Source organism: Trypanosoma melophagium, assembly GCF_022059095.1.
Source record: "Trypanosoma melophagium isolate St. Kilda chromosome Unknown ctg33segment0, whole genome shotgun sequence".
In the NCBI taxonomy this organism is placed as follows: domain Eukaryota; phylum Euglenozoa; class Kinetoplastea; order Trypanosomatida; family Trypanosomatidae; genus Trypanosoma; species Trypanosoma melophagium.
The window spans coordinates 155,634-176,207 of NW_027125167.1; the positions used below are offsets into that span (position 1 = coordinate 155,634).

A 20,574-nucleotide genomic window follows, 5' to 3' on the forward strand; every position below is an offset into this window, starting at 1 on the left:
TCACTTGTAAGAAAGAAAAGAAAAACTCATCTATATAGATAGATGGATAGATGGATGGATAGACATTATCACCGTGGAGGATGCATTGGTGTCTATTAGTAAATATTGGTACCTTTTTTTTCTATCTTTTTAACCAATTCCTTCTTTGTTTCTTCCATATATTAGCGCCTCATTTTAGAGATATACACACGTATAAAAATAAATGTAAGATATATATATATATATATATATATATATATATACGTATACTTAGATATAAAGAAATAAATAAAATATATACATAGATTCATTCATTCATTCATTTAATCAGATTGCCGTGGTTGAGTTCAGTACTGCAAATAGTGAAGACATAAGCAGAAAAATAATCCCACAGAGATTTACATAATATTAATAATAAATAATAATATCAAATAATAATAAGGTCCAAACATATAATATTATAAACAAGAATCATCATAATGAAACCCAATACCGTCAATAATACAAGTAATGAATGAAAATAAACAAAACAATTTCGAATTGTGTCCAAAAAAAAAATTAAACAAAAAGAAAAAAAAAGTAAGATAAGGAAATGGCACATTAATAGATAGATAAAAAAAAGAATGATATATATATAGATATAGATATAGATATGGATATTCATATGTAAAATGATGGAATTACATGCTCACAAGAAATTCAAGATAGTAACAAATAATAAAAGATACACTAATAATACGCACAAGATATGGATAGAAATATAGAAATATAGATAGATAGATAGATAAAGTCCAGAGAATACTGCAAAAAAAATCCATCATGCTCATTAATTTATCCAACTAAAGGTAAAAGCCATCAAACACCGACGACCAAAGAGAGAAATAGGATGGTCGAAAAAAAAAAAGGACACAACAACGAGGAAAAGCAGTGAATATAAACAAACGGGCACGAAAGAAAAAAAAGAAAAAAACAATCCAAATAAGAGTCATAGTACCAGCAAGATACAGATTCATATCAAGGCGAATATCCATATATCCAATATATATATATATATATATATATATATATATATATATATATATATGCTTTGAAATAGTTATTATTTCTGTGTGGTATTACCTTTAGCGAGCCTGATATATATATATATATATATATATATATATATGTATATATATATCCTTTTGTATTCCGATCTGCTCAAGGCAATAATACAACCACACACACACACCACGACATCTACCTGTAAACAGAAGAAATGAAATAATAATAATAACAAAAATAATAATAATAATAATAATAATAATAATAATAATAATAATAATAATAATAGTAATGATAGTAATAGTAATAATAATAATAATAATAATAATAATAATAATAATAATAATAATAATAATAATAATAACAAAAATAATAATAATAATAATAATAATAATAATAATAATAATAATAATAATAATAATAATAATAATAATAATAATAATAATAATAATAAGAGACTGTCATCCACAGTCAAAAGAACACCACAAGCCACAGTCCATGGGGATTAAATATGATGGCAAACTTAAAGAAGTGTAAAGAGAAAGCAAAATAAAATAATAAGAGAATGTGCACATTGCACCTGTAACGCTAAAGAATTCATGTTATTTCTTTATTTTGCGTTTCCTATATTTTTCCTTTTTTTCTTTTTTGATTTATTTTCCGTTCATTTTCTCTTATTATCCATTCTCAATGTCATTCGCTTTACTCCCTTCAGCCAAACCCCTTATCCCTTTTTCGGTTTACACTGCCCCACCCTACAAGAGAGAGAGAGAAAAAACTATATTTATATTTATATTCATATATATATATATATATATATATTGGAATTGTTTTCCTTTTCCTCTTTTTTCCCCTTTCTTCTTTTCTTTTCGCTTTGTTCTCACTTTCAATCATTCTTATTATTATTCTTATTATTATTATTATTATTATTATTATTATTATTATTATTATTATTATTAAATTTACCACTTTTAGGGGAGTTTTTTCTCCATTATTGCGTGGTTTTCTATCCTCTCCCTTCCCTCTCTCTCTCTTTATGGGTGTGTAAACGGCGGAGAAAATGAAAAGGAAAGAAGTGGTGGTGGTGGTGGTGTGTAGAGAAATAAAGAAAATGAGAGGAAGTAAACATAAATAAATTAAAAATAAAATAAAATAAATAAATAACGCAAACAAGGAGAAAAATAAAAATAAAGAGGAGATAAAACAAATAAAAGACAAATCAAAATCTCAAAATCAATAAAAAGAAAGAGCGGTAAATAAAGAAAGAAAAAGATAATATGGCAGTCAAAAAAAAGAAAAATAGGAAAAGACCAACCAAGAAGGAGTAAAAGAAAAAGACGCATATATTTTTAGACCTGTATAGCTATATATCCAATAATATATATATATATATATATATATATATGATTGTAAATTAAATTTTTTTTTTTTTTGGTGTTTTGTTTGTTTAAGTTTTTTTTTTTGTAATAAGAAATGCACATGGTCCCAATTAATAATAGTGATAGTAGTAAAAATAGTGAAATCCTGAGAGACTCACAGTACACAAAAATGACCAACGCACACACACACACACACACAAAAAAAAAAACAAAGTATGTAAGAAGAACAAAAATACAAAACTAAAAAAAAAGAAACAATCACACATGGCCACGGACAAAAACAGACGCAATCACACAAAACACAATAATAATAATAATAATAATAATAATAATAATAATAATAATAATAATAATAATAATAATAATAATAATAATAATAATAATAATAATAAATTACAACAAGAGAAATCATATACTCGGAGTCACAATGTGATCCTACTAAGAGTAAATATGAATAAGTGCAATGCGCAAAGTAAAACCCAAAAAAAAAGTAACAAGTAATAATAGTAGTAAATCTAAAAATAAAAATAATCTCTGTCTGTCTCCGTGCATGAGAAAAGCATAAAAAACAAAGGAAAAAAGAAGAAAAAAGACATATTGAAAAGCCAAAGAAACCAAGGTCAAAGCCGAACAATGTAAAGAAAAAAAGAAAATCAAAAATAAATAAATAAAAATAAGCAATCAATCTATAAAAGTGATGGTTTACCGGGATGATATCCCATCATCCCCGGCTTCTCATATAACGGCGATCCCACAACAGGCTCAACCACCTGTCCCAACCCCACAGTCGGGTATGGAACCGTGATAAAGTATGCATTTGTGAAGTTTGGCACTGCTGCAAGGCGGTACTCAACATCGGGAACTCCACCGAATTCCGAATGCGGTGCAATAGGACGTGGAATCATTCCGCCTCCACTTGTTGTTGTTGTTGTTGGTTGGGTCATTATTGGAAAAACAGTTCCATGCGGGAGTGGAGGCCCCACCAACGGGGTCGTATTAAAAAAAGAAGGACTTGCAGGGGATATCAAACTCTGTTGTTGTTGTTGTTGTTGTTTTTGTCGTTGAAGAGTAGATGTGGAGTAGTTTAGACTTATTCCAAGTGTAGAATCGTTTCCGCATTGTGGAGAGGCATTTGTGGAGGAGCTCGATATAGCGCCGCCTGTCAAGATAAGTGGTGGACTCGATGGAGTTGTTTCACCAGTTAATGGAAGTATGGATGGGGAATTGCGTTTTTCTCGCGCCAGTCGACATATGAGTGTTTTTCCTTCTGTTGTAAATCCATTCAGTCGTTCCACACAAACTGCCGCCTGCTCTTCCGTCTCAAAGAGAACAAATCCATGTCCACATGATTGACTCGTAATAGCGTCCCGCACCACTTTGGCTAATTGAACCTTTCCACAGTTACCACACAAACTGCGTAGTTTATCGGTATTCCAATGTAATGGTAAACCTTGAATAAACACATTACGACTTTTCTGCATAGTAGGAATACCGCGTGGATCTACATTATTGCCCCCCAACGGTGCAAACCCCTGCAGTATATATTCATCAGTTAACGATCCATCAAAACGTGAAAGAATCCCATCATGTCCATTCTGCTGCAGTAAAAGATGTTCCTCTGTTAATGCGGCGAGTTGTGGCGTGGCAGCTGTGGTTGTTGTATTAGACGAAGAACTCCACGTTGTGCGGTCCATACGTGCAAACGACGGCATTGCTCTTTCATGGGCTAAACGACAAGTGAGAATACGGCCTTCTACAGGGCGATTGTTAAGTGTCTTTACACACAACGCCGCCTGCTCTTCTGTTTCAAACATCACAAATCCATATTCACGTGAACGGTTGGTGGCCGCATCATGCACCACCTTTGCTGAAACCACTCCGCCAAACGTAAGGCAGACACTACGTAGTCTGTCTGTATTCCAGTGGGATGGAAGTTCACTGAGGTAAACGTTATTGCGAACAGTGAGACGTGGGCCTTCATTCACCATTGGAGTTTTATTTATATTCATCATATTAATAGGCGTGGTTGGGGTGGAGTCCGGCGGTGTCGTTAAACCCCCAGCGGCGCCAGGTGTCATGGACGCTGTTGGATCGGATGATATCCATTTACTCTCATCATAGTAGGAACTATCTTTTCCATCGGACATTCCTCGTTGATGATGATGATGATGTGAAGGCGGATATGATGTTTGCGTTTTTTCTTCCTTTCCGTTTGCCTCTTGTGGCTTTTTTTCTTTATTCAGTTCTTCTTGTATAATGGATTCCAGTTGCCGTCCTAATCCAGCTTCAAGCGGGGAATGATCCACGTATATCATAGTAAGTTCATCCTTTAACATTGGACTCAAGGTATGTTTATTCTCAGCATTACCCATGACATCCAAGTTACTGATGGAACAACCCGTTTTTTGAACTAATGACATTTCATTACGACTTTCACTAGCGATACTCGCTTCATTTCCACTACTCCCGTAACTGCAGTTAGTGATGAGACCGTCAAAGGTAAATAAGTCCATGGAGTAAAAAAAATTAAAAAAAATAACAATAAAATAATAATAATAGTAATAATAATAATAATAATAATAATAATAATAATAATAATAATAATAATAATAAATACCGTATTTGTTTGATTTCTCCTTCTTTTCTTGGCACCTATATACTTATTTCCACTCAGGAAAAGACCTTTGTGTCTCCTGACTCTACTCTATTCACTCTTCTTTATTTTTTCCCCTTCTTTTTTTTCTTTCTTGTTGTTTTTTTATTTCTTTCCTCACTTGGCTCACGTTAAAACTTCAAATTTCTCGTTATGTTGAGAGTCACTTTAATATTTATTGCTCCTTCTTCTTTCTTCTGATGCTACAACTGGATTCTCAGGTATTTTGTGGATAATGAATACACACAGTGGGAGAAAGATCGATGATCTTTTCTTTTTTCTTCTCAAGTTACCTTGACCCCTTTCCCTTTTTGGGGAGTTTCCACTGCGATTTGTTTTATTTTATTTTATTTTGCTCCTCCAAACGTATAGTTTCTCTGTCTCTCTCTCTCGTGTTTATCTTGTTTTTATTATTTTCGCTTTTTTTTTTGGATTTCCTATTTTTCTCTTCTGAGTGGGTTCTTGTGTATTTGTGAATACCTATCCAAGACCAGTAGAGCTGTTTGCGTCCTTTTGGCTGTCTTGTTGCCTAGTTATTTATCTCTTAATATGTTTAATTATTATTATTATTATTATTATTATTATTATTATTATTATTATTAGTATTATTAGTATTATTTGTTTGTATAGAAAAAGAGAATAATCCTAGCCTTACTTCACCTATGAAAGAGAAAAAGAAGAAACAAGAGAAAACAGTGTATTTTAACTCTACTACTCGTAATCCCATATCATATAAAAAATACAAACAATAAATTGAAATTGTACCAGATATTTATTTATTAAAGAATCCTCAAAACTTACTATTGACGCGCTGTTAGGAATAAAAAGAAGTAAAAATATTCCCAATAGTTAAACCCATACAAGATGTAAAAGTCAGTAAGACTCGATCATTCTAATCGCAAGCCGACAAAAAAGACAGGAAGAGAAAAAAAAAGAAGCAATTGTATTTTCGAGTAAGACGTATTAGCATTTCATTTAATACATACACATGCAAAGAAAATAAAAGAACACTAAGTCCCATATACTTTATTCATCTCTTTTGCTTATATAAATATATATATATATATATATATATATATATATATTTCTCAGATCACGCAAAAAGGAAAAAGGGGGGTAACGATAAGAAAACAAATGAACAAAAGACAGCAAAATAAAAATAAAAATAAATACTAAACTACATTAATGCTCAGTATTTTATACAAGTTGTATAAAACATGAGAAAAAAAAAAGAATTTGAGTGAAAAGGCATATGAGTGAGCAAAAAAAATAAATAAATAAATAAGGAGGGGTGAAACTAAAAATAAAAACATGGTCATGCTCCTCATGTATGTATTCTATGATTTCCTTTTCCATTTCTTTCTTTTTTCTATTTCTTATTATCATTATCTCTTTTTTCCACTACTACAGTTTTCCCACTGTTTCTACTACACATTCCATGTAAAGAGAAGAACGCCATCACACGCCGAAATACATTCCTCTTACTTTTCGGCCTCTTCTCTTTACATGGATCACCTTTATAAACTTCCTCAGCGTGAAAGACCGGCCATATAGGCGTATGATGAGGAGAGTGGGAATCTCTGCATGATTCATCCTCCACAGTACGCGGTGAAAGTAAATTATGTGTGTTTGCTATATTAGTTATTTCAGATGGGGTAGAAGATTCTTGTACAACTCCCCCAGTCGTTTTTTCTTTTTCTGTTTCTAATTCCTCTTCTTTTTTTTCTTCCTTATTGCGATCATTCTTCTCTCTTAACTCCATCTCAATAATATGAGTGGAAGAGCCTGTATTACTACTACTACTACTACTACTCTCATCATCTTTATTATCATTATTATTACTGGATCCGTTAGAAGTCGTAGTGGAAGAAGAAGATGAGGAGGATGATAGAATAGGACGAAATTGTCTTAGTTGAATCCCACAAGACTCATCTGGAGATTTCAACTGCTTTTCTGAAGAGTTTTCAGTCTTGGCCATACTCTTTTCATTCCCTCTATTATTATTTGTTCTTCTTGTTATGGCTCTTGTATTGGATGGGAATTGTCTCTCATATTGTTCTTTTTGTTTGTGTGGATCCATCACTGAAGTGTTCTCTGTTTCTTCTGGTAAAAGAAGTTTCTGAAGTTGTGGCCACCACGCCGACTTGCTGTTTCCTCCTTCTTTTCCTATTATTATTGCTTCTTTATTCGCCATTATTCTCTTATTATTATTATCTCTCTTTTCTTCTTGTTGAAATCGTGGAGGTCGATGTGCCATTGTGTAATTCCCACGTAAAGCACATAACTCCAGCTGCACAGAAACAGGCGGTGGTGGTGGGATTTTACGCTTAAATGATGAATGTAGTAATAACGCCTCCAACATTGACGGTGATTTCCCACTCTGTTCTTTTCCTCCTTCTCGTATTTCTGTGGATAATGCTATTTGCTGTGCGAGACGTCTTTTGGCTTCCTTTTCTTCTTGTTCCACAACAGCCGTCATCTCTGGTGTGAGAAATAAACCGTAAAAGATATTGCTATTATTATTATTATTATTATTATTATTATTATTATTATTATTATTATTATTATTATTAGTAGTAGTAGTAGTAGTAGTAATAGTAGTAGTAGTATTATTGTTTTTGTTTTTGTACGATAGATCCCAGCATCCCCATTCACCGGCAGCGTGGAGAAGTCGCATAGTGAGATCTTCCGTCTGTCGTCGTAGTACACGAATATGTGAGAGAAGTTGCAAGGCTTTCTGTTCTTCCTCCCGTTCCTGATCTAATTTAGCGTGAGAAACATTCGATAACTGTATTGTTTCTTTATCGGAAGGATTTGTATGGTGTACTGTATTATTTATATCTCTGTTATTATGGCGGCTATGATGAAAGAGATGACTATTGTACGGTACAGTTCCTGTGGATTGATTACCCATTATTATATTCGTTTCATTCCCTGTATGATTATCTGTGTGATCCGCAGTTGTGGGAATACACAGTGCTTCTTTTTCTCTCATATCCCTCTCCACAATCTCTCTAACGTTATGACTATTATTATTATTACTATTATTATTATTATTATTATTATTATTATTATTATTATTATTATTATCGCCACTCTGTGTTTCTGCAGGTGTGTTAATTACATCCATCTCAGTCTTCACCTTTAATACGTTCGCTGTGGGTGATGGATCGACTGGAGTGGATGTTTCACTCTTTAAAGCGGTCTGTTTATACATCACTGTGTTTAACATATCATTAGACAAGAGAGATCCAGCAGCGAATCTTGACTTGAGCAGCGCTAATGCCATTTGAGCCCCACCAACAGTATTATTATTATTATTATTATTATTATTATTATTATTATTATTATTATTATTATTATTATTATTATTATTGTTATTATAGGAATTGATATTGACATGATGATGATTAATATTATTATTATTCTTTCTCATATCATCCTTGCCTATTACCGCAGCCTCACGCCCCACATTAACTCCTAATGATGATAAAGGTGATAACACCGCTCTTGTTCGTATTGTTGGTGTTTTTCCTGCGGGGATGAGTTTTGGGAAAAACGACACTTTCTGCTCTCTTACTTTAGTCATTCCTCTTTCCTCGTTTTCTTCTTCTTCCATCATCATCATCTTCATCATCATTGGCATCCATTTCTTTTCGGCGATATTATTATTATTATAAAGTGGTTCCTGCATGACTTGTGTGTATATTCTCCGTTGTAACTCCATTGTACTATTTAATTTAGCGGCTCGTGATACAAATCCCATTAACTCCGCACGTGCCACTTCTCGTCTATGGCGATATTCTTCCTCTTTCTTTTGTGTTTCCTCAAGCTTTACCTTACAGTATTGCTTGTAGGTTTCATATATGGCCATATCACTCACATATGGATTATTATTATTATTATTATTATTATTATTATTATTATTATTATTATTATTATTATTATTATTATTATTATTATTATTATTATTATTATTATTATTATTATTATTAATACGATTTTGATGTTCCGCGGCTGAGTAGTGAAGAACAGCGAGTTCATCACTAATGCCACTTCTACTACTCTGTAATACCATACTTGATGGAACAGATGGAGAATCACGATGCTTATTACTACATCTGTCACTATCAATATTATTATTATTATTATTATTATTATTATTATTATTATTATTATTATTATTATTATTATTATTATTATTATTATTATCATTATTATTATTAGTGGTAGTAGTAGTGGTAGTAGTAGTACTATTATCAACATTATTAGGAATACTAACAGCTGTGAGAGAGGAGGATGCCCTTGTCTGTGTAGAGGATGGTCCTATTATTCCCGTTATAGGCGGTTCACCCAATTTAAGTTTTCTTCTCCCTGTTGTTATTTCTATTGAATTTGTTGGTTGTACGGCAGCGAGAGGTGTAGTGCGGGAGGGAGAGTTTAATAACGTCCACGTCAAGAGACTATTGGTATCGGAATCACGCAGTGGTCGATGATGAATACTAGAGAGTCCAGCAATTGGCAAAGCACTAAATCTTCCCTCCTGTTCCTCTTGAGATTCGGTTGTTTTATTATTATTATTATTATCATTATTATTATTATTAGTAGTAGTAGTAGTAGTAGTAGTAGTAGTAGTAATATAACTCCTATTACTCCTATTGCTATGAACGGCGGTCGAGATATGTGGAGTGTGTGTACAGAGCGATGGAATGCCTGCACTCTGGAGAACAGAGGATCCATCAATGGCAACAAAACGTCGTTTCGCATCACGTAACCGATCATATGCGGATATTGGCCCGGATGGTGGTAATGTAGTAGTATTATTATTGGTAGTTGTAGTTAACATTGAATACACTTCTGTTTTGTTATATACACCTTATCGAATCTCCAACAATGTATCTATCTCTTTGTATATATCTATAAGTATATATATATATATATATATATATATATATATATATAGTTCATACACAATGAAAGAAGATTAGTTCATATTAAAATGAGAAAAGATATCGTTATTATTATTCATTATCATGGTTATTACATCAAATAGAATGGAAAACAGTACCCATACATAGATTACAGTATATATATATATATATATATATATTACACCTCAACACTTTGCCAATTCAAACTCCTCCAAATCATAATAACATGCCAGCAGCATAGCCGTAACACTTAAATTAACACAGTAATGCCACACATTATGACTATTCCACGCATAATCAATCTCCTCACCAGAAATCACATATTGTCCTATCCAACGCCAACAACGTGAAAGCAATAGCGATGACATTCCCTCTGGATGTTTAATCACATTACTTCCATTCTTTTCTCCCTTCTCTGTTCGTGTATGTAATAATACTTCTGATGATGATGATGATAATAAAGTTGTTGATGTTGTTAATGTTGGTCGTGGTATATGCCGCATTTGTTTCTCTGGAAACCGCGTTGCATTTACTAAACCCCCAATCACAATAAAGATATAACTCAACACATGATAGTTTAACGCCTGATGATATCCCTGCGATTGGACTTTTGGTATTTCTATCCAGAGCATTAAACATAAACGTAAAAGTAAATGAAATCCAATCGCCTTTGCTCGCCCAGTGGCCCCACACTGAACAGCAAAGATCACACTATACGCCACTAATACAAAGGAAATAAGTAAAGCGAATAGAAGTATAACAGGATGTAAACTCCACTTCACACTACAGGCATTGCCGTAATAGAGAAAACTCCAGGAAGTGCCTGTAATAGATGTCAACACACCCCACACATCGCAGTTCATTAATCGCCGGTATGTTTTCTCACTACGTGTACACGGCATAAAGAGATGATAAGCCGTACTGCATAGAAATATAAAAAGTAAAATAAGACACGTCCCACGAAAAACAGTTGTGGGGTTTGCTGTACTAAATATCCAACTTGCCTCATACGCATCTATTCTATGATAACGTAAAGCACTAGTAATAGTATGCATGGTATTAATAGTATGCATAGAAGTATCATCATCGACATTAGGAGTAAATGAAATTGTGTAATCCATACGGGGTGGATAAATGGCTAAATAAAGTACAAATAACGCGGCTAATGTGTGGGACCAAATATTAAAGGATTCATTATGCAAAGTAAAGAAGGAACGTAAGGCATCGCGGGTGGACATGCGGGGACGATAACCGGAGAGAATATGTGGATTGAACTGCAGCCATGGATCTACTTGTTGTATTCCCACCAGTGCAGTCATCTCTAATTAATGTTGATAAGGTTAATACTGTTAGTGGGTATCTCACTATTTTTTGGTTACGTTTATGATGATGAGGATGATGTTTATTCGTAGTAATATCAGTATTCCCTTCACAATCACACACACACACACAAAGAGAGAGAGTGTGTGTGTGTTATTACTATTTGTTGTTTCTGATTTTCTTTATTTTATTTTGTTTTTTATGATTCTTTGTTGTTTCTTATGGCAACCTATTTTGCTGTTGTTCTTGTTTTTCTATGGATTTAGTTCAACCACCAGGCGGGAATCTATATATAATTTACTTAATTTTCTCTATAGGGAATCAAATTGAAGAAAAAAAAAAGAAAAAAAAAACAATGATAACATATTCCATCTTTTAAGAAATATAACCATTAATAGAATATACCAATATTATATATATATATATATATATATATATATATATATATATGTATGGTTATTCTCTTTACTTCCTCTCTCTCTCTCTCTCTCCATATATATATATATATATATATATATATATATATATATATATGTATATATATATACATATATTATCAAAGAACACGTGTCTGTGTTGATAAATGAATCCGTTGTGTACTGACGGCATTAAGCGCCTCTCTGTGGGCACGTGCAAAACGCACATGCACTGGTATTTCACTTTCTTCGCTTTCTTTGTTATTATTATTATTATTATTAGTATTATTTCCACTATGTGAAACAATCGTCGTTGTAGGAAGTCGTAATACATGCAAGTACTGCAATCGCAGTTCCTTCTCACGTTGTAGTGCCACTCGCAATGCCTCTTCCGTTTCTCTCTGTGCGGCTATAGCATTAGCAATGGTGCGAGTAGACTCCAAACGACAATCTTCTGCAAACATAAATGTCTTATTAATAAGATTCATACATTCTTTTTCTGATGTTTGCAGTGATTGGCGATGGGTGATCTCTGCTTGTATGAGGTGGGAGACTTCTTGCTGGAATTGTTCCTGTTTCCATACTTCTTGAACAGTGCAGAGTTTCTCTTCCTGTTCTTTGCGTAATAATAATAATAATAGTTTTTCTTGTTGTTCTTGTTGTTTTATTTGTATATATGTAGATTGGCATGTCTGCCATAGTGTATTTAACAGAGATTTGGCATAATCCTCCTGTTCCATTACTAACGCCCGTTCACGTTTCTCTGTTTGCTGCAATAGTGATCCCATTACTTTATCATTTAATTTATATTGAGATTGTATGTGTTGTTGTGCAGAGGCTAATGCCATTTCAATTCGCAGACGTTCTTCTTTTAATCTTTCCATACGAATTGACTGATCTTTTACCCATTCTTCCTGTTTATACCAGTCTAATAGTGTAAAGTCGGTATTGCTAGCGGTTTCTATATTTCTATTCATACAATTTGCAGATGTCCCATGTGATAACACTTCTCTTGTTGTTGTTGTTTGTGTAGAAACAGAGAGAAGTGTTTTATTATTATTATTATTATTATTATTATTATTATTATTATTATTATTATTATTATTAGTATTATTAGCTTTCGCATCGTTTCCGGTTGTTGTTTTTATAGCAGTTGGGAGAAGTAGTGATAATAGTAAAGTGAGATCTGTTTGTGTAGTAGCTGTTTTTCCACATTTATTATTATTATTATTATTATTATTATTATTATTATTGTCTGTATACTGTGGTGGTGTGGGTGGAATAGGTAATCGTACGGAAGAGAGAGTCTCCATAGTATTAATATTATTTAAATTACTTTTTATATTGATATTATTAGTATTATTATTTATATATGGATATTGTGTGATAAGTTTCTCTCGTTTTTGAGCGGCCGAAGTACCGGCGGGGAATGGCACCGCACGGAAATGTAGTAATTGTGGCATTTCCATTAATAACTCCCGTTTAAAGGAATAAATATTATTATTATTATTATTATTATTATTATTATTATTATTATTATTATTATTATTATTATTATTACAACTATGTGAATGTGTTTGACTACTCTGTGTCGTACAATCACAATCACAGGAACAAGAACAAGAACAGGAGGAATAGGAACAGGAACACTCCTCTACACCATAACTGCAGCTACACGTATTATTGATCCCACTATTACTATTACCATTACTATTACTATTCATATGATGATGATGATTGGCAGTTCGATAAATCACATCAGAAGAAGAACAATGACTACAACTACAACTACAACTGTGGCTAAATGTATGTTCCGTGCAGGAACAGCATGTATGACTATCCGTCCCTATACTGTACATCTGAGAAATATATATATATATATATATATATATATATATATATATATATATATATATTGCTTAGAGCAGAGGCCTAATAGATAGATATAAAGAAAAAAAGAAAGAAAGAAAAGCAGAAGTATATTATCCATGAAACGAATTTAAAAAAAGGAGAGAAACTCAGAAAGAGAGAAAGAAACAGATATATATATATATATATATATAAAGAGTAAAGAAAAACTGTATTACATCCAACCTTGTTTAAACTAATTTATTTCCAAGATTTCTCGTTCAGGTTCCATCACGACTTATTATTACTATTATTATTATTATTATTATTATTATTATTATTAGTAGTAGTAGTAGTAGTAGTAGTAGTAGTAGTAGTAGTAGTAGTAGTAGTAGTAGTAGTAGTAGTAGTAGTAGCAGTAGTAGTAGTAATAATAATAATAATAATAATAATAATAATAATAATAATAATAATAATAATAATAATAATAATAGTGATAATAATAATATAACGTGAAGAATGGAAAAAGAAGAAAAAAACAAATGAGGAAAGTGAGTAAAGATCGCATTCCTTTTTTTCTATTGCTATTATCGTTGTTGTTTTTGATGATGAGTACTCCCTCTGCGGATCTTTTCAACGTTGTTTTTTGTCTTTATTTTCCTCTTTTACTGGGATCCATCATCATTCTACTATTCTCATTATCGTCACTTCAGCAATAGTAGTAAAATAGCAAAAGCAACAGCAAAGCTGCAACGTAAAAAAAAAAGGAACACACCCCGTATTAACACATACAAATGAATAAATATATTATATATATATAATATCTTCGCAGACGGGTTATTTTGAGTAATATAATTAAATTTTTTTTCTTTCTTTTTCGTCGAATTGTTATTCCATTTCCAATATCTATATACATATACGCATACTTATATACATGACTATTCTTCCTCCTTTTATCATCCATACTATACAGTAGTGTGCACCTCTTATTTACAGTTCTCATAGATGAAGTAGAATTCTTTTTTGATTTCTGCTTCTTTATTATTCTTGTTTGATTTCCTTTTCGTTCTTTTCCTAATTTTATTCCTTCTATTCCAATAAATACACCCGTTTACTTACATACACCACATGCACACAGACAACACAAACACACCAAAAATAATATACGCAAGGGCAACAACAACAAAAAAAATCGCTTCACATGCAAATTTTCAGAGATACACGGTAGTTTTTAAATCCTCAAAATCAAACAAACGAAAATAAAGAAGAAGAAAAAAAAAAATATATATATATATATATATATATATAACCCATCATTACCTTTAATCCTCAAACATCATAAAGAGAGCCCCACCCCGCCTACGTGATTCCATCACCCGCCGCATAAGACTCTGCCGCTCCACTGACTCCATTCCATACAACTGCGTTGCAAGATTATCAACCACATCGAGTGCCTGAATACCTTTTGTGGCCGCCCCGAGCTCCAACTGCACATCGGCCTGAATTAATAATACCGGGAAAAGTAAGAGGGCATTCTCCTCATCAAAACTCTTTCCCAGCAACACACGATCGTTATAATCGCATTTGTTTTGCGCAATAAACTTCAATGCCCGTCGCTGGAGTTGTTTCCTGCGTTTATCATCCACCATACCGCACTGAATCTCAAGATTGAAATTTGTTCCCGGCACCACACGGCGAATCTCATCATCCATCCACGGCACATGTCGCAGGGCCGCTCCCTGTTGTGGGGCCGGCACACTGCGGCACATCATTCGACGATCGGGTAATAATTGCAGGCGAATAATCATTGCATTTCCCTCGCGTTGATCCCCTCCAACACCACCAACGGCATCCGTGAGACTGCGATCTCCCATAGACTTATTATTATTATCATTATTCACACCGGTGTTATTACTCTTACTGGTGTTATCAGCAACAGTGGAGCCGTGGACTTTGCCCTTACTCTTTTTGCGTTTCCCAATTCGCTCCTCCGGTTCTGAACTGCTGGAGGAGTCGCCGTCCATGTCCTCAATAAGCGCCTCAAGGAAGTTTAACACAACGGCATTTGTTAAACTCCTCGCCCGGCGTCTGGCGTAGTGAAATAACGCCTCCTCCACACGTAAACACGTTATAACGGCGGCGTCCAGTTCCTTCTTGCGTTTCTTATCGCCTTGTCCCCTGCGGAATCGTTCAAGCGCAATATAAACGCCATTAACAGTGGAGGAAACCCAATGGAGTCGCAGGTGTTGATCGAGGCAATCCAAAATGGCATCCCGCTCAGGATCTTCGGCCATCATTCCAAACCGCATTCGCCGTGGAACACCGTTATTATTATTATTATCCAGTGGATTGTCATTACCGCCATTATTATCATCCGAGTTTGCCTGATCACGGGCCATTTGCAAACACCGCATGGCGGCATCTGTGTGGATGGCAATATAATCCACATGCGGCGCCGCCTCTTCGAGTAGTCCAGCCACCATATAGGAATCCGCAATATCCGCACGGAGTTGCAGATACTCCAGTACGGTGATAAGACGATTGTCTAATGGAAACTCCAATACATTTGATTTTTCCTCCATTTCATTCTCTTCACCCTCCACCATTTCCCCATCTACCGGCTTCACCACATCATCCCCGTCCTTCTTATCACCCTGATCCTGTTGCTGTTGCGGTGATGGGGCTTGCTCTTCATCGCGGGATGGCGCAACCGTCGTGGACCCCTCATTGCTCTTTCCATCCGCCTTCTTTCGATCACCTTTATTTGCTTTACGCTCCCACTCGACAAAATTCTCGAGACGCGACCAGAAGGCGTGTCCTTCGTGCCGTTCAATCGCCTGATCGTAATAAATATCCGCATACGTGTAGCGGCCTTCCAGTAGTGCTTTATAGCCTTCGCAGAACAACCGTGAGTGACGGCGCTCTTCTGTTGATGCACCAGCCCCCATTATTTCCGTTCTTTTTTTTCTTTTCTTTCCTTTTCTTTTTGTTTGTTTGTTTGTTTGTTTGCTTTTCGGATTGATGGACTTGCTTTCTTTCAATTGGTAGCTGTTTTTTTTTTTTACCTGGTCTTCTCCCGTTGACTTGTTCGAAGGTGCAATATAGTCTATTTCTTCTTGAGTGTGTCTTTTGCCTATCGCTTTCTTTTTTTTTGTTCTTCTATCGACTGTTTCACTTGATCACGGGTATTGATCGTGTGGTTTTTTTTTTGTTTTTTTTTTCTCTTTTAACTCTTACTTCTTTTTGGTAACAATAACAATTGTAATAAATACTAATAACAATAATAATAATACGTTCTTTTTTTTCTTTTTTCCGCTTGCCTCTAATGAAATTTCTTTTCCTTTTCAAGGGTATGTCCTTCTCCCCCAGAAAACTTCACTCAACTTAATAAGTAAAAGAACAAAAAAACAACGAGAGGGTAGAAGAGTGTTTGCTGTTAAACAATACTCAGAGCCACAGAGATAATAAAGAAAAGAAAACATAGAAAAACAAATCATTATGTAAATAGAAAAACAGATCCAATTATTAAAAAATGTATAGAAACCAAAGTATAAAAACTTCCACCCATGCATACATCCACACAGAGAAAGAAAATAATAATAATAATAATAATAATAATAATAATAATAATAATAATAATAATAAAAGACACAACAACTATCATGGATATGCTTGTGTGTGTGTGTACATTATCTGTGTAGAAACAGTACACAAATCGAAAAAAAAGTCAACTAACAGAATATCTGTACGCATGAATACGATACTTTATTATTTTTATTTTATTTTCTTCTTTTCTCCAAACTCCTCGTTTATCGGAAACGCACCACAAGTCTCACCCCATGACGTACAACTCGCATCAACGACTGAATTTTCTCAGCTGGACAGCCATTCATCAACATTATTCGCCCACCAGAACACTTAAGAAGTCGCTGCAACTGCGCCGTGTGTTGCCGGTCAAGTGAAGTTAACGAAATCTGCGAAGAAACACAAGAGGCGGATGAAGTCATCCATGTGGCGTTATAACGCATCCACACACTTAACCCTGTAGAAGAATATGTGAATTTGTCAAACATATTGTCAAGACTAACAGATATTACTCTTCCATTATTATTATTATTATTATTATTATTATTATTATTATTATTATTATTATTATTATTATTATTATTATTATCATTATCATTATCATTATTATTATTATTACTCTCCTCTTCTTTTTTTTCCCCACCCTTCTTCTCCTTCACAATGGCCTCTAATGTAAAAGGCCACGGTATATATCGCGATGGTCGCAATAATTCTACTTTATTCTCACTCGTCCCGCAGGGAACAGCCGTTGCTGCATTGAACGAGGCCCCAGTGGGTGAAGTACAACAGCGAAAATGCCAGATTATGGGTGATTCTTCTATTCTCATCTCATCTTTCTGTGAATGCTTATCAGATTTCTTTTCTTTTTTCTTTTTAGTTAAAGAATTCTTTGTTTGTGTCTTGAGAGAGTGCTCTTTATAATCACCTGGCGGCATAGATGCCATAATTGTAGTCATAAGTGGATCATTTTCTACCGACAACTCATCCATCCTTGATGGAAGTGATACATTTTCTGCCTTTACAGAAACCGAAGAAGAAACATAAGAAGATTGTTGTGATGGATTTAGTGAAATGTCTGTATTCTTTTCCTTTTTTGTATTTAATTCATTCTCCATGTTTGGTACGGCAAGTGACATGGCGGCAAACACAGACTTAAGTGTACCATAAGTCATCTTGGCATTATCATCATCTTTATTCTTCTCTACTTTATCCATTGACTGAACAGAAACGCGGAAAAGTATCATAAACCGCTTGTGATGCTGTATGGTTTCCAACGCCCGGGATCCCACCGCCGTGGCTAATGAACACAACTCCTGTGCCACCATTAACACTTCTTCTTCTATTTCTTCTTTTTCTTCTTTTTGTTCTTTTTCTTTTTCTTTGCCAATAGTGGCACAGCGTCTGGCGAGGATTTCAAATTGCAGTAATACCCCAACTGCCATTCGTACACGCACCATATCCATAAAGAGAGAAACCCACTGATGTCTCAAGGCATCCTCTGATGATACACCGGCGTTCACTTCTTCTTTCTTATTATTATTATTATTATTATTATTATTATTATTATTATTATTATTATTATTATTACTCTTATCCCGCTGTGCTGATTGATACTGTTGCTGTTTGAGGAACTTTGCCCCTTCTTTCAGAAAGGATGCAAATTGCGGAGATGATGAGATAAAACCAAAATGACGCTCATTTAAAAGAGACAAGAGTTCTTGTTGTTGGAAATCATGTATATTCTGTCCAGAAGTGCAGGCGTTAAGTAATTCGTGTGCTGCCGTCACCATCTCTTTGGGTATTCCAAACAACTCCTCTACTTCACTCGCATCTACACCAAATCTCAACATAACATTTGACTCCTTTACCCACAATGTAGTCGCTGCCTGCATAATTCGCTTATGCTCCTTATCCACTATCTTCCATAATAGGGAACGTAATTTCTTCTGTACAGCAGAATCCAGTGCTACTTCTACAAGATGTTCGGCGGCTAGTTTACGCGACCATGTAAAATCAATATGTGGAGAAGCCAAAACCGTTTCTCGCATCGTATTAACTGTCTCCACTGTAGAATTAGAATTAGAAGGGGAGGAAATACGGCTATAGCGAAGGGCGTGTCGTACACATGCGGTCAGTACTGTGTGTAGTACAAAACATGCATGCGATGCACCATTCACAGCCCCAACACGTTCTGTTTGCTGTTCCACAAACTTTAATACACCAGAGGCCACACGTTTGGGAGAGTTTCTCTGCGGTTTAGAACTAGAATGAGTAATTCTACCATTACTGCTGCTGCTAGTAGTACTAATTTCCTTTCCTTGCATAACGTCATCCACTTCTTGACTCGTCACTAATCGGGCCGTCTCTCCTGGGAGAAGACAGTGTCCAAGTACGGCGAGTACCTCATCACGTGGAGGCAGTAAATCCCGTACTTTATTATTATTATCATTATTATTATTATTAGTATTAGTATTATTAGTATTAGTATCAGTATTTTCACTTGACGAAGAACCGGTAACGCTAGTGGGGAAGGATTCACTTTTTACTGTTTTAGTCTGCTGACCAAACTGATTTACTGGTTTAACATCGTAGTTACACGGCAATCCACGACGTTTGAGGTGTGCGGAGGCCCACGCAAATGCCAAGGGAGAAACTGTCATTTATTTCTTTTTTTGTTTTCTTATTTGTTTTTTGTTTTTTTTTTTTTTAGTGTACTCACTTATTAAGAATTGGAATAAACAACAAATGAGACTCTCGCTACTGCTATTCCTCCTCCTCGGCAGAGACTTCCTTTGGCCACTGTAATCTATATATATATATATATATATATATATATATATATATATATATATATAATTTATTATACAAAGTATTAGGATATATTAAAAAGAAAAAAAGAAAGGAAGAAAAAAAAAACAGAAAACTAACAAGGAAATTCATTCTTATTCCTTTCTTTCTCTCAAGTGAAAGATGAAAAAATATATCTTCCACAAACAAAAATAAAACCGTGAAATAATAATAATAATAATAATAATAATAATAATAATAATAATAATAATAATAATAATAATAATAATAATAATAATAATAAAGGGGGTAATATATAGTCTATGTGAACAAACAAACAAAAAAAAGCAGGAGGCACAAACACCTTTTTCCTTTTTTACGGCAAAAAGACATTATCCCTTCGCTAGAAAGCCTGTATATGCATATCGCATTCATGCAAGTACATGTGTTGTGTGTATCCCTTTCACACCCAGGGCTGTACATATCACTACAAATCTTTTTTTTCTTTCTTTCTTTCCTTCCTTCCTTCTTCTTCAGATTCTTTTGTTTTTTTTTTTCTTTCATTCCTTTCTTTCTCGCTTTTCTTTTTTCTTTTTGCATCATTTTTTTTTTTTTTCTTCCTTTCAGCAGAAGTA

General features: G+C 34.1%; 6 protein-coding genes across 6 annotated transcripts; all 6 read right to left on the reverse strand.

The window, feature by feature from the left end:
• Nucleotides 1–3,085: 3,085 nt before the first annotated feature.
• LSM04_004656 (RNA recognition motif domain) lies at nucleotides 3,086–4,912 on the reverse strand (the record flags this gene model as incomplete). The annotated part of the gene is made up of 1 exon (XM_067331119.1): nucleotides 3,086–4,912. The coding sequence occupies one exon, from the start codon at nucleotides 4,910–4,912 to the stop codon at nucleotides 3,086–3,088; it is 1,827 nt and encodes a 608-aa protein (XP_067189062.1).
• Nucleotides 4,913–6,421: 1,509 nt separating this feature from the next.
• Nucleotides 6,422–9,898, reverse strand: LSM04_002066 (uncharacterized protein; the record flags this gene model as incomplete). Its single annotated transcript, XM_067331120.1, has 1 exon — nucleotides 6,422–9,898. One exon carries the CDS (start codon nucleotides 9,896–9,898, stop codon nucleotides 6,422–6,424), a length of 3,477 nt encoding a protein of 1,158 aa, XP_067189018.1.
• Nucleotides 9,899–10,168: 270 nt separating this feature from the next.
• Nucleotides 10,169–11,302, reverse strand: LSM04_009735 (AdipoR/hemolysin-III-related; the record flags this gene model as incomplete). Its single annotated transcript, XM_067331121.1, has 1 exon — nucleotides 10,169–11,302. The coding sequence occupies one exon, from the start codon at nucleotides 11,300–11,302 to the stop codon at nucleotides 10,169–10,171; it is 1,134 nt and encodes a 377-aa protein (XP_067189148.1).
• A 557-nt stretch (nucleotides 11,303–11,859) lies between these two features.
• Nucleotides 11,860–13,188, reverse strand: LSM04_007385 (uncharacterized protein; the record flags this gene model as incomplete). Its single annotated transcript, XM_067331122.1, has 1 exon — nucleotides 11,860–13,188. The coding sequence occupies one exon, from the start codon at nucleotides 13,186–13,188 to the stop codon at nucleotides 11,860–11,862; it is 1,329 nt and encodes a 442-aa protein (XP_067189107.1).
• Nucleotides 13,189–14,889: 1,701 nt separating this feature from the next.
• Nucleotides 14,890–16,515, reverse strand: LSM04_008839 (uncharacterized protein; the record flags this gene model as incomplete). Its single annotated transcript, XM_067331123.1, has 1 exon — nucleotides 14,890–16,515. The coding sequence occupies one exon, from the start codon at nucleotides 16,513–16,515 to the stop codon at nucleotides 14,890–14,892; it is 1,626 nt and encodes a 541-aa protein (XP_067189135.1).
• Nucleotides 16,516–17,376: 861 nt separating this feature from the next.
• On the reverse strand, nucleotides 17,377–19,812 carry LSM04_005845 (uncharacterized protein; the record flags this gene model as incomplete). Its single annotated transcript, XM_067331126.1, has 1 exon — nucleotides 17,377–19,812. The coding sequence occupies one exon, from the start codon at nucleotides 19,810–19,812 to the stop codon at nucleotides 17,377–17,379; it is 2,436 nt and encodes an 811-aa protein (XP_067189087.1).
• Nucleotides 19,813–20,574: the final 762 nt, after the last annotated feature.